General features: G+C 44.0%; 1 protein-coding gene across 10 annotated transcripts; it reads left to right on the top strand.

The window, feature by feature from the left end:
• The first annotated feature begins 227 nt into the window (after positions 1–227).
• Positions 228–12,283, top strand: ezh1 (enhancer of zeste 1 polycomb repressive complex 2 subunit). Of its 10 annotated transcripts, none has more exons than XM_034539117.1 (20): positions 228–449; positions 2,034–2,218; positions 2,415–2,540; positions 3,490–3,612; positions 3,718–3,835; positions 4,024–4,263; positions 4,808–4,910; positions 5,183–5,346; positions 5,483–5,574; positions 5,667–5,829; positions 6,902–7,086; positions 8,697–8,788; positions 9,028–9,056; positions 9,181–9,306; positions 10,346–10,524; positions 10,664–10,759; positions 10,875–10,956; positions 11,042–11,122; positions 11,234–11,318; positions 11,456–12,283. In XM_034539117.1, the coding sequence occupies exons 2-20, from the start codon at positions 2,039–2,041 to the stop codon at positions 11,514–11,516; spliced, it is 2,325 nt and encodes a 774-aa protein (XP_034395008.1). In that variant the 5' UTR covers positions 228–449; positions 2,034–2,038; the 3' UTR covers positions 11,517–12,283. The 10 variants fall into 10 exon arrangements, with proteins under 10 accessions (XP_034395008.1, XP_034395011.1, XP_034395010.1 ...); XM_034539120.1 differs by having other exon boundaries at positions 283–449; positions 11,234–11,358; XM_034539119.1 differs by having other exon boundaries at positions 283–449; positions 2,415–2,552; positions 11,234–11,358.
• Positions 12,284–14,429: the final 2,146 nt, after the last annotated feature.

Below are 14,429 nucleotides of genomic sequence, written 5' to 3'. Positions count from 1 at the left end.
ACAACTCAACAATTAAAAAATAAAAATAATGTTCCTTCCGTACCTGAAAAATAAGTATAAGTTTTGTTTTTCACAAAAAGATGTACGTTTTGAATCGATGTATATATTATCTCTTCATAAATTATGGCTTTAAACGATGCAGCTCCTTCTACTAACCAGGTCATAAATTCTCAACACAAACCCAAAACGTGCTTGTTGACAAACGTAAGAAAATTAGGGTTTTACGAGGAGTACCTGAAGGCATCAGTGGCCAGAGGACGGTCATACAGCCCTCTCTATAAACGGATGATAAAATGCGTCGGGCTCTCCCTGGAGGAGGAGAGAAGAACAACAACTCAACTGTTTTTCATTCGGTAGACGTCCACTGTAGGAGTTTTCAACTATTGATCATTTTTCATTCATTAATATTTTTGGACAGTTATTTTATCTACACAATCTGCACAATCGGGGTAATTAGAACTATTATGTGAATATGTGTCTGGTGTTGTGAGCACTGTATTTGTTTAGCTATTTTAAAAAAAGAAAAGAAAACACAACAAAAAAAAAATTATCCTGTGAGATTAATGAATTAATTTTAACCATTGCATTAATATGCCGATGAAAAAACAGAGCGCCATGCCCTCGCGCATTTAGATCTGGACAGTTGCATCAGTTCCTGTGTGTGCGTGTAAATGGCTGTGCGGCGGCTGCCGTTCCACGCTACTTTTTATTCCCAGGACGCAGAATAGTCATAAATCCTCCTCGGCTGTGATCATAATAAAGACGTCACCCTCCTTGCTCGGGTTGGCTCGACAGTGCGCAGCTATTTGTAAGCTACAACAACAACAACCTCCAGCACCATCATGCCCATGGATAACGCAGGGATTTCTCTGAGATCCCCTCGGCGTGTGGATACGATATCTGCGTCAGATCCATAGCAAAGACGGCGTTTAATTGCTCCGGATATCTCGACTCGGCTGTAAAACAAACCAAAAAAAAGAACCAAAAACCGACAGGGACTTGATCTCCTCGCAGCAAATAGGACGCACGCCGTGGATTTGAAGGTATTTAATAACTGCGACACTGGTAGTCGAGGCAGACGTGCACACGCGAGTCCGCTGGAATAACGTGCTGTCATTGCAGTGCTTGGTGCGCACGTCTTTGAAGTGTTGCACATTTAAATGGATACTGTGTGGGCTCTGTCTCAACGGGGCTGCAGCGACAGGACGTAGCGCACTTCATGGCTGAGGCTGAAACGTGTACACGAGCTCCTACAGTCTGGAGAAGAAGAAAAAAGAATGTGCACTGGAGCAGCTTCCCGAGCGCAGTTTTTATCTTTTTTTATTTTTTATTATTGTTTCTTTTTAGCTCGGACGGGAAAGTCGATGTGCGCCACGGTGCTTGTGAAACACAGAAAAGCTGTACTACGCACTTTTCTGCTCCGCTTCATATTGCTTTTTTTCTGAAGAGGCACGCCCACTCCGGAGCAATGTGGATCATGCCCCGTGCTGTTCAATTATTATAGACTTTATGTATTTTCTTGCAGACAATGGTTCTGTTTGTTCATTATTATTATTATTATATTCTGGTGTCAGTTGCAGCCTTGCCCTAAGCGATTTAAAGCACCAGTGTCAAAACCCTTAACAAATAAATGTCAGTTTTGTTTTGCAAACAGAGGGGGGCACTCTTTCAAATAGACTTCACGTTCCAGTAAAGGTGAATGGGGAAGTTGTGTGTCTGTGAGAGTATGTTGTACTCACTGTGTAATAATGTAATAAATACTTACTTATATAACGTAAATTACAGAATGAGACTGTTACAACAAACTATTGATGATAAGCATACCAATATTTATTATTTGTATTATTGAGAATGATTGTGATAGAATATCTGGTGAAAATGGATAAATTGCTTGCTCTTTTGATAGTGTCCCCTGCACCTTTCAAACACCTGTTTACGTTGAGAACAGAATCTATCCTGTTCAGTGGACGATGCCTCGTGCGCCCCAGTGAAATTGGACTGGTTCACCAAATAGCATCGCTGTTTTTTTTTAGGAGTCATGGAGGAAACAGCTGCTGCAGCTCCAGCGCCTGGCACTGGTGCTGCCCCATCAGCCCCCAAACCTCAGCCTTCCTCCTTTGTAGCTTCCCGCAGCCTGCTGGAGTGGAGACGGAGGGTCAAGTCTGAGTACATGCGCCTTCGCCAATTAAAACGCCTTAAAAAAGTAGAGGAGGTCAAGGTGGGTCAACACAATTATTAACATTGTTGCTTTAAAAAAACAAAAACAGGTGTTTGTTCATTGTATGCCTGTTTACTGTATGCACGGTGCCCGGGGCTTGCAGTATATGTGTGATATATATGCAGCACTCACTTACTGTGTGTGTTTATGTCTCTTACAGGATGTGTGACATGCTCTTTGTTCTGTTTGATTCCAGACCCTGTTCATGTCCAACAGGCAAAAGATTGAGCAGCAGACAAATCTCCTGAATGCAGAGTGGTCCAGCCTCAGGATTCAGTCCATCCCTCTGTCGACGTCTGGTGGACCTCTGGCCAACACGAAGGTGTGTGAGGATGTGAGTGTGCGCTAAAGAAAGTTTTGCAACACACAACTTCATATACCCGGGGCTATTACAGTACACTGAAACTAAAACTAACATAAGCAGATATTATTAGCAAACTGAAACTAAAGGAAAAAAACACATCCTTTTAAGAAAAATCCAACTGAAACCATACTGCCTGGTTAAAAACGAATGAATGTAAATTCATTTCCATTTGAGTTGTCTAGCTGTAATATATCTCGACCTAAAAAAGGACACAGCATGAATTGCCGTCAACGACATTGAACCACATAAATTGAACAGACCTGACATTCCAGGAGATGGCACTGTGCTGCAATTGCTTTACATTGGACACTACAGTAGTGCGAAGATTACTGTAAACAATATACATTATGGGCATTCCTTTAGATCAACCCCACCATCTCAAGTCTGTCTCTTGGGCACAACAGCAACTAGAACGTCTATTTAGTTTAACTATAACTATAGTATAACTTTGCACATGCTGCATCATGCACTGTGCAGCATTGTGTTCCTGCCCAGGCTGCTCTGGCTTTACGAGTAATCACATTTTATATTATTGAGTGAATGTCTTGTCTCCATCATGTTGCGTCCTCCTTAGCAGCACCCGTGTTCCGCTCTGATTCCCACCTGATTGTCAGGTGTTACCGAAATATCTCAGAACAAAGCTGTGTGCCAGAAATGGATGATAATGTGCAGCCTAAAAGTGGTTTCTAGCCCTATGAGAGCTCATAATACAAACAGCGTGTGGGCATGACAGCATTGTTCTCTTCCCCCGTGCTGTCCCCTTTATTGTGTTTAAACTAGGTTTATTTTCCCTGTTGGGGTGTCGAGCAGCATGTGTATTCCATTATATTATTATAAAAGTGTCCGATAATGTAGAGGACTTCTCTATTGTCTTGTCAACCCCAACTCATCTCTGGTTCTCTTACAGATGTGCACAGTGGAGTTTGGCTTCCCAGAATTCAAAGCTCAAGCCATCGCCATGAGACCACTATCAACAGTGGCAGGAATCCCCTTCATGTACTCTTGGTCTCCTCTGCAGCACAACTACATGGTATGACATTAAATTACAACGTCCTCAGAAGCATCCCAGCTGGTGGTGTGATAAGCGCCATCAGCTGGTCGCATGCCAGTCTTGATGGGAGTTTTTGTGTCTTAGGTGGAGGATGAGACATTCCTTCACAACATCCCATACATGGGCGACGAGGTGCTGGAACAGGACGAGGCCTTCCTGGAGGAGCTCATCGACAACTACGATGGTGTCCACGGTGACAGAGGTGTGTGTGTGTGTGTGTGTGTGTGTTGAATGAATAATGTAGTACCTGTCATACTTTAGATCACTGCAACATTACTTTTTGTTTGTTATGTGCTGATGATGCAGCCTGGAAGCGTGTGGAAAACAACAAATAAATATTGAAGGGACTAGTCACTTGTTAGGTTCTGACTTGTTACACCTGTGTCCCAGAGGGGGGTTTTATCAGCGACGAGGTCTTTAAAGAGCTGGTGGAGGCCTTGAGCCAGTACTCTGACCACGAGGAGGAGGAAGAGGAAGAAGCAGCGGTGGCGGCGCCAGAGGCTGCGCCGGAGGTGACGGTAAAGAAGGAGGACGAGAGAGTGATGAGGAGGAGCGTGGTGGAGGCTTCGGAAGATGCCAAACCTGGCGCTGTGGCATTCATCAGGAGGAAGAGGAGGAGCACCACTGAGGGTGAGCAAGTCGTCAGCGGCTTTGTCCCGGTAGAGAACAAGAGGGCTGCAGTGTGAACAGGGCGGCCACTGTTCCCCTCGTTGCACTGCACAGCTGCCGCAAGGTCGCCCTGCCACGGCAGCGTCCGCACGGACATTGTTTACTTAAAAGCTGCCCCTGTGTGCCTGTATGGGCGCCGTGTGTGAGGGAACCTGCTCGTCCAGGACACTGATATGGCCCGGCTCTTATTACAGAACTCTCATACCGAGCTTTCTGTGAAACTGTGAACTGGAAGCACGCCTGGCTAAACAGTCACTGAGGCACTGGTACGCAAAGACATCCATGAACGAGGGGTCCATTAATAAAATATATTGGGGGGAAATCAAAAGTATTACACCACCGTTTTTGCCAACTGGCCTTGAGCATTGGCACATCTTCTGTACCATTGCAAAATGTTGAAAAGAACACATTGCGTAAGATTTATTTGTGAATCTGTATCAAAACACATGCAGGTAAAAAATTTTAATTTGAAAAGTGAACTCTCTTTCTTTGCTGTCTCCCAAAGTGAGGGACTTGTCCAGCAGCAAGAAGGTCCCCAACAACAAGATATTTTCAGCCATCGCCTCAATGTTCCCTTACAAGGGCACCACGGAGGAGCTCAAGGAAAAGTAAGAAAAGTGCAGTGGAACTGTGAGTCTGTGTGCACAAAGGCAAGCGGGGCCGTTGCTTAGTGTTCACCATGGAGACGCGAGCTGTCAGGGAGGAAAGTAATAATGGTGGCTCCCTCTCAGGCACTCTGACTCAAAGGAGCGGTTGCATCAGAATCTGAAAGAGCTATAGAAAGGGACCCCTACGACTTCACACAGCACACGTGACTTCAATTCATAGCAGTGCTGTGGGAAGAGGAATTTTACTTTATTTCTTCTAAAACCCTCCACAGGTACAAGGACCTCTTGGAGCCCCCCCTCCCGGTGAAGCTGCCCCCACTCTGCACCCCCAACCTGGACGGACCCTTTGCTAAGTCTGTACAGCGGGAGCAGTCGTTACACTCCTTCCACACGCTCTTCTGCAGACGTTGCTTCAAATACGACTGTTTCCTCCACCGTAAAGGCTTGATTTATGTTGATTATTATTTCTCCTGCAGTGTGATGTTTCCCAGTGAGATTGTAACACATACTTATTGATGCACACGCTGATGTACAACAGAGAGTCACAATATGTTTTCTTTCTTTCCATAAAGCTTTCCATGCTACACCCAATGTTTACACGAGGAAGAGCAAGGAGATCCGCATACAGACCGAACCATGTGGTGTAGACTGCTTCCTGTTAGAGGTATGCCAACCTCACAAGGATTATGAACCTAATCATGCATTCTGTATGCGTTCGTGCATGTTATATCTTGTTGTGTGTGTTCTCCTCTGAAGAAAGGGGCTAAAGAGTTTGTGGATCAGAATATGCTCCGGTCACAAAGGTCTCGGAGGCGTCGAAAGCAACAGCGTCCTACCAGTTCCAGCTGTCCTGGGCCGTCTGCGTCTTTTGAGGAAGGACAAGAGGCCTGCAGTGACCATGAAACCACCTCCTCCTCAGGTGGGACTCCGATCTAACAGCAACTGGGTTTGGATCTGCTTCTGAAGCCACCGGGTGCTTTGTCTATTCTAGGCATGAGGCTCAGTTCATCAATGAGTTTTTTATTATGTCGTTTTGGTTTTTACCTTGCTCATATATTGCCTATTGTTTTGAGATTAACATTTTCTCAGGTACTCTAAAGTGAATCGTTGAGGCCTCATACAGTATGCACACAGTTAACATAACCTCCCTTTCTGGAACGTTGTCTGCCCCGACGGCCCTTCAGAAAAGTGACATTTGGCCCGCTCTCTCCTCTGTCTCCCTCCCACCTCTCAATATCAGCTCTCTCTTGCCAAGCAAAATAAACCTGCCATTACTTTTGCATGCTACGACCCCAACATAAGGACATTGTTCCCTCTCCCCCTCCCCCTACTGTGGTGGTGGGCTTTTTACCTTCCATTTCTGTTGTCATCTTCATGTGGATGGCAGTGGGAGGGAAATAAGAGCAATCTCCTCTGGCTCTTTATGGTCCCCTCCTCACCTGGACCTCTTAGGTTGTTGTTCATCTGGAAGTCTCTGTTAGTTCTGGAAAACGCTCGTGCTCAGCCAGTGACTCAGCAGACTCTCTCTCTTGCACGTGTTGAGATAGTGTGTGTGTGTGTGTGTGTGTGTGTGTGTGGGGGGGGGAGGGGGGGGGGGGGGCAGATTAATAAAAATACTCAGTGCTGGAGCATGTGACCGCGGCAGTGCTGCATTCAGCCTGTTGCCAAGCAACATTCGTCTCTCTGCTTCGAGCTGTGGGTGTACACGCATCAGTCTTGAATATCCAAAAAGAGCTAAATCACAGCCATGGTCCCCTGTGTGTGTGTGTGTGTTTGTTTGTGTGTGTGTGTGTGTGTGTGTGTGTGTGTGTGTGTGTGTGTGTGTGAGAGATAAATAGCTGGATGTGTGTCAGTGTAGGGTTGCATTAGCTTGACTGTGTGTGGGAAGGTAAGAAAATCTGTCAAAAACCTTTAACCAAGACAAAGTAATAGAAAAGAGTTTTTGCCAAGAGTAGTGATACGAAAAAAGGGTTTTCCTGTGTGTGTAACAGAGGGGAATTCACGATGCCAGACTCCCATCAAGCCGCGTCCAGGGGATGATGACGGCGAGCAGCAGGCGGGCTGTGTGGTCCAGTGGAGCGGGGCGGAGGAGTCCCTGTTCAGAGTGCTCCACGGCACATACTTCACCAACTTCTGCTCCATTGCTCGCCTCATCGGCACAAAAAACTGCAAGGAGGTAAAATTGTTCACACACTTCACCCCCAAAATGGCCTTTTGAATATCGACTAGTCAGCCTGCGTTACCGTGAAGTCTTGAAGAAAAGAACGGAGAATCACAAAATAGAGAAAACGTCTTAAATGGGGGGCTGTGTTTAACAAAAGTGTGTTAAATGTTAGGATTATAACAACGGTGCAGGTGTTGCTAATTATGATTTATTATAAAACAAACATGCTCTTACTGACAGCACATGACACATTAACTAATTTAAATGATGTTATTTATAGGATGAAAATCTGAATTTCACTAAACGAACACTCGACCAATTTATCATTGCACTCCGACTGTATAACATAGTCAGACTCATAGTGGATAGTTTAAAAGACAAACCAGAGATATCGTCTTTTTTATTCCACCCATTCTTCTAACCACCTGCATGATCCACATAGCAACTAAACCGCCGAGTCTTGGTTAATGTAGTAAGTAGAGATGAGGTGTGGTAAACTCATTTATTAGCAAATGTAAATAACCCCATGATTTTTATTTCAAACTAGTAGTCTTTAGACCCAAACAATGTTGCCACTGGAGGCACAAAAGGCTTTATGAGAGTAACACTCCCCAAAACCTGGAATCAGATTTTGATGTATAAAATCGGATTGAGTTCCCCTTTAATGCCAGACGCTGGAGTAAGATAAAGGCTAAAAATAGATGTAACAACTCTCAACACTTTAGTGGAGCCAAAAAGACACACACATAAAACTAACCCATGGAAAGGGAATGGTGACAAATAGGAAATAGAAGCAAGAGTATTTCTGTAGAGCAATTCTGTTTACTAGCTATAAAAGTTATACATTGTAGTTTTAATGTGTTAAATGATAAACAAACAAATGCTTTCTGTAGCTATTGCATACCTTCCGTTGCTGATGTTGTGTTTGGGCCAGTGGGAGTATAATAACTAATGCATCCTGTGCCTGTGGTTTTGTGGTGTGGATAATTAGGCTGACTACAGAGAGAATGGCATGTGGCACTATAAGCACTGTAAAGACGGATGCTTACCAGATGTGACATCTCCCGAATTCTCTCATGATGCAGTCAGTCAGCCTTAGACATTCCCAGACTTAAGTCAAAAGAGTGGCATGTGGGCTGTGCATAACAAGGCTTGTAGAGAACATATCACAACTTCTAAACATTTTTAAAGTTTCACTTTTGAGCACAATAAAGTAAAGAAAAACAAACAAATGTTGACGCAGCCTTGTCTGTTTACATCAACCCTTCTTGCACCTCTTGTCACATGGGCAGACCACTCCAGAATCTGCATTGGGCTGTCTGTCACGGCCCTGCTGGCAGTCCAGAGGGCCCCGCCCACTGCTGGGAACAGCTGCATCGTTATGAATGTTTGTGTCCTCGGGAAGAAGCCAAATCTGGGTTTTTGGCCGCATGAAGTGGTTAAAGTGTGTTTGTGTGTTGTATGGCGTAATCGCGGCAATGTGCTTTTCTGCTTCACGGTGAAGAACGTGACACAATGTAATTACAATGAAGAAAACTGAATTTCATCACAGTAGTGTACATTTGTAATTAGTTAGCGGGACGTGTTGTTGTTGTTGTTCATGTCATTGTCACTTTACACAGGTGTATGAGTTTGCAGTGAAGGAAGTCCTGATCCATCGTGTTCCGTTAGTTGATGGAGGCGTCGCGCCCCAAAAGAAGAAACGGAAACACAGGCATGATATCTCCTGTTGCTAGAAACATGAAGATGACACGATCGCTTGCAATAGGGAGCTTGGTTAAAATAAATAATTAAAGTCATGCAGAATTAAATGGATTCTGCACTGTTGCATTAGTATTTACACTGCATTTAGTCTTCAAATTTCAATTTGTGTTACTTAATAAGCCATGAAAAGTGAGCTGAATAGGTGTGGATGAGTTTTTATCCTCTCTTTGTGTTTGTTTAATGTGGCAGGTTATGGGCAAAGATTCAGCTCAAGAAAGGTATGTATGTTCACCTGGGAAAAAGAAAAAAAACGCCACAGCACAACTATTACTACACTCTGGATTCTGAAATATGACGTAGCGCACTGTGCCAGTCTGAGGGCTTTGTCCTCTGTTGCTCCAGATAACCCATCCAATCAGGTGTTCAAATACCAGCCATGTGATCACCCCGACCATCCATGCGACAGCTCCTGCCCGTGTGTGATGAGCCAGAATTTTTGTGAGAAGTTCTGCCAGTGCGAGCACGAGTGTGAGTTTCACCTTTTTTTTTCCTTTTAACCAGTGTGACCCTTTTCCTGTGTACTCTTATGCTTCTTCTTTCTGACACAAACAACAAGACATAAGTATGTAGCGTGCCCTGCCTTGTGACGCTGAAGGGAAATTGTTTGTCAAAACCACATTTTCCACTGAAAGCTATTTTTCCAGGCCGCCATAGAGCACAGCAGCAGAATGTAAAACGACCCTGCAGTATTCTGGCAGTGGTCAGAGGAGAGACTGTCCTCTGGCTGGGATAGGTGGGTGTCTGTCTAACACAGAGCTGCGTTCACAACGAGGCAATCGCCGCAGCAGCAATGACCTAGAAGAGTGCTTTCCGAAATGGCCACATGGTGGAGGAATGCATTTTGTCTGTTGCCCTCTGGAGAGTTTTACAACAGACAACGGGCACAAGACGTACAAAGAGTATTTTGCAATGTTTGGAAAAGAAGCTTCCTCCCCCCCCCCCCTTTACCCACTGCCTCCCTTCTCCCTGGCCGACTGTTACCTCGCCTTTTCCCGTAGCAGAGGAGAGCTGGGCCAAACAGGAAGCAGCCCCCGGTTGCACATGCGTGCGCTCTAAAGGCTTGGAGAGAAATCAAAGGGATGTGACAGGCTCTGTGCCTGATATCCAACATCATATCCAACATCAGTATGAGTCAGGCAAGCTCCAGCTAAACAATGCTTGATGATACAGTCACATAAAACCCACACTGGCTGCGGATTCGGAGATCGAAACGGCAAATGCGTGCCGACAGTTTTCCCCGAGCGGAGACTGCTGCAAAGATATTCTTGCCTGATCCTTCCACTCATCTGCCCGGAGGGTGTTGTGTTTCCTCTGCAAAATTGTATTTCAGCATATCTGCCAGCAGAGGTCTCTGAGTGATTGGCTTCTCAGCTTTCCTCAGCCATTCAGTTTCTGTGCTGCAACTGCAATATGACGTGGAATTATTTATCATAATCATACTGTGTGTTCTGCCAAGTGATATAATGTATATTATTTCTGAGCAGCTGTGTGTCCCAATGCTCTCCAGGCCAGAACCGCTTCCCGGGCTGCAGGTGTAAGACGCAGTGCAACACTAAACAGTGTCCCTGCTACCTGGCCGTGAGGGAATGTGACCCAGATCTGTGCATGACCTGTGGCACTGCAGATCACTGGGAGAGCAAAGCCATCTCCTGCAAGAACTGCAGCATCCAGAGAGGCTTGAAAAAGGTACGCAAGGACGCTTGAAGGTCTAAATGGTAACGTGTTTTAAACCAGATGTTCTGTTATTCCGCAGAGAGGTTAGTGGTGTTTAGATCACTCCTGTATATGACTTGTGGAGTCCTAACCTACATGTGACTTCTCTCAGCACCTGCTTCTGGCTCCATCCGATGTCGCAGGGTGGGGCACCTTCATCAAAGAGCCGGTTCAGAAGAATGAGTTCATCTCTGAATACTGCGGAGAGGCAAGTCCATGCAGATTAGTCAGATTCAAAAGAATGTATATTTTTAAGCTTGATTGTCAAATTGTGTGTGTGTGTGTGTGTGTGTGTGTGTGTGTGCGTCTGCGTGCGTGAGCAGCTGATCTCCCAAGATGAGGCAGACCGACGCGGAAGGATCTATGACAAATACATGTCGAGCTTCCTCTTCAACTTGAACAATGGCAAGTATTCCCCATTCCTCCAGCGTTCATAACCACACCACTGTTATTTTACCTATTCCTCAATGCACTCCATGTGTCTCAGTAGACTTTGTTGTGGATGCCACGCGTAAAGGGAACAAAATCCGCTTTGCAAATCATTCAGTTAATCCAAACTGCTACGCAAAAGGTGAGACTGAATCAGTTTGTGTTGCTCCGGAGTCAGAAGGAAATTGAGATTACTGTAGTGGGATGAAAGAAATCCTTTGTTGGCTAATGCTATGTTTTTTTGCCATTGCAGTGGTAATGGTAAATGGAGACCACCGCATTGGTATCTTTGCCAAACGAGCTATCCTGCAAGGAGAGGAGCTCTTCTTCGACTACAGGTAGAGTCACAGGCCTTTTAGTGACTCCAGCAGCTTCAAAGTAAAATGAAAAGCCAGGCCGCTCGGTACATTGTAACTACTTTGCAAGGTTCCATAGTTCCTGTATACTTTCTTAGACTCTTTTCTTTCTCCCACAGATACAGCCAAGCGGATGCCCTCAAATATGTGGGAATAGAAAGGGAGGCAGACATGTCTTAACTACACCTGCTGCTTTCATCCATAACTTTCCCCTCACCCTTCAGCCACCCACTAATGCTTCTGTCCCTCTCTGTAGCGCCACATCTAGCTAACGAGTTTCAATAAACAGTCGCTGTCTCTGCCCTCTCTGCTGTACTTCTAAAAATAGAGAGTCACTCTCTGCTGTTTGCTGGTGCTCCCGCCCCGCAGACACCATGCCACCTCCTTCAGTGACAGCAGTCAGCTCCCCATCTGCCCACTCCCACCCACCTACCTGCAAGAGTGTATATGCCAGGCTTATGAAACTAAACTATTTAAAGTGGAAATACTATTAATCTGTATCGCTTACCGCACCAAGAGGATCACATGTTTTCTTTTCATCTTGTTAAAGCAAAGAGGTTGTGATTACCCATCATACAGTGTGTTACCCTCTTAAGCAGTTTTGTTACTGTACTTATGTACTTTAGTTTGACCTCTCAATATGTAATGCAATGCTTTTACATCGTACCTAATGATGATCAGTGAAATGCATGTCCTGTCTCTTGGATAAGCAAACCAATAAACGATGTTAGTCACAGCATTAGCTTCAGTCAGATTCTGCTTTGTGCAGTCTCTCAGTAGTTGTAGTGTGATGGTACCCGCCGCCTGTTCTTCAGGAGAACTTGACCAGGTCTGACAGCTCTGTCTGTTCTTCTGTTAACCTTTTCAGCGGCGAGCATCACCACCACATCTTTATGGTGAGATAAGTTATTGTAAATTTATATCATTGTTCTGCAACAAAAAAAAAAGGCAACCAGACAAGAAACCGACTGACTGAATGTATCCTGCGTAGATGATGGTGAAGAGATCTCATCCCTCTTTTCATTTTGCGCATTAACCCATTCTGTTGGTACTCTGAGCAACGTGCACGCACGTCAAACATTTATCACCATGTGTACAGGATCTCGAGGACTTCACATTTTGTGAAGGAAATCATTAATACATTAACAAGAAAGAAATCATTCAAGTGCCAAATGATTCCACACAGAAAAAAAGGCTAAAATAGTGTGGATGTGTTGCATAATTAACAGAGGTAGTTATAACGATGGGAAAAGCAAAAGTATCACTTGTTTGACCAAATATTCAAGTCCCCCACATGTGAATGTAAAATATCTTTTTATCATCTTCCTTGTTTTTTTTATATGTTCAGATTTGTTATCCACCCTGTTTTTCATTTAAAAAAAAAAAGCCCACTCTGAAATGAGATCTTTCTCAAAAGGGATGAACAAAATGGAGTTTACTGCTATGTACAGTGTCTGCCTATAAAAATAAAAGTTTAACTTTATACATTAAAATATGCTGTCTCTGAGTTTGTCTGCAAAAAAAAAAAAAGAAAACATCTCGCCTTAAATTACACATTTACAATTTCCTTCAAGCTTTTATTTTATTGAGTTTGGCTTTGCCTTGATTTACACAGTAATGGTTATTTACAGTGGAAGTATTACAAAAAAAAAATCGAAATTTCAGTGTGATCACAAACACAACTGTAATGATAATTTCTGGTACCAGAAGGATTTGATGGTGCAGAGAAGTGGTCTGACCTGCCTCATACTCACTCTGGTGCTTTATCCTTGGATTATATATGATATCGCAGGCTATCTGCAGATTCATACGTATGTAAGAGTATTAAGGCCTTTATAAGTATTGTAATGGCTATACTTGAAATAAAGTTAGTCTCAAATCACAACTTTCTCATAGACACGATTTAACTCCATGCCCCTTTTAAGTGTGTTTAACATTTTACTTCTGATGTTAATCTTAGGTTGAACTCCAGGAAGCATAAAGCAGCCCTCAAAAAGTTACACAGTTGGTGAAATCAGCAGATAGCCTGTCTGAGCTAACAACATCCTCCTGACCTACTCCATCTACTGGCCATTTCATCGTAATTCATTCACACCCTCTCTATGGGATCCGATCAGCACAGATTCAATATGCTGGAAACCTACAAACAACTGATGCCTGAACATGGAGGAGTCACTCTGAGCGACACGCAGCCTCGTTTCTGTCTCTTTCTTCTATGGCTGGTGCACGACGATAAGTGAGTTGGCTAGTTGGCATCAGTGCACATGATTGGTTTTTTTTATCTTTTAAAGAGAGTCGTTTAAAATCAGTATCTCGGTGGGCAAACGATGAATACACAAATATGTAAACATCCAGTCACACACACACACACACGCGCACACACACACACACACACACACACACATACACACACACTCCAGGGACCACGCAGGATTAACTCGTGAGCGGCAATGACGTGACACTGTTCGGCCTAATATTTATATTCTGTTAACCAATGAGTGAGGCGTATACATTTATATGACACATAAGTTTACTCTTTACGAAGAGGCAACAAAGCATATTTGGCCCAAGTGTGTTGGCTTGCGCAGAATATGAACTTTGCGTGGTGATTGTCTATTCAACAAAAACACAAACTATTCTTGGTGTCGATCACAAACCAACAGTTTCACTCCGTTTGCTCACTTTTCATTATCATTCACCACTTTGCATCTTTCTTAAAAATATAGCCTATGCGCGCCAGTTTTGGGCGAATCTATACATTTTCATACACTGTTAGGAAGTTTTTACATCCTTTCACTGTACAATGCTGCACAGTTCTGCCCATATATATATATATATTGGAAGAGACAAACAAGGTTGACCTTTGGAGGTGTATTAGTGCTACAGAGAACATGTTCTGTACTTTCTTTATCCTGAGCGTTCCAAAAAGCTACCATGAATGAGTTTACTTTCAGTGCTAAGCAGCCGACAATGAAAACACTTGAGCAATGTCTTCACTGTAGCGTCCGCTCATACATTACACAGTCAGAGGATTTACATTCAAAGCACTCCCTTTCACTGTTTATAAACCACAGGAATAAAAAAGATAATCGC

Source organism: Cyclopterus lumpus, chromosome 8 (genome assembly GCF_009769545.1).
Source record: "Cyclopterus lumpus isolate fCycLum1 chromosome 8, fCycLum1.pri, whole genome shotgun sequence".
NCBI classification, from domain to species: Eukaryota; Metazoa; Chordata; class Actinopteri; order Perciformes; family Cyclopteridae; genus Cyclopterus; species Cyclopterus lumpus.
The sequence above is the reverse complement of the archived record's forward strand: the minus strand, read 5'-3'. Positions and strand labels throughout refer to the sequence as shown.

What these genes read in the sequence shown, in the direction of transcription:
- ezh1 (XM_034539114.1), top strand. Translation starts at nt 2,039, where the DNA reads ATGGAGGAAACAGCTGCTGCAGCTCCAGCGCCTGGCACTGGTGCTGCC. An exon ending in ACGGAGGAGCTCAAGGAAAA is followed by an intron (nt 4,911 to 5,182) that starts GTAAGAAAAGTG and finishes AACCCTCCACAG; the next exon opens with GTACAAGGACCTCTTGGAGC. An exon ending in TCCAGAGAGGCTTGAAAAAG is followed by an intron (nt 10,525 to 10,663) that starts GTACGCAAGGAC and finishes GACTTCTCTCAG; the next exon opens with CACCTGCTTCTGGCTCCATC.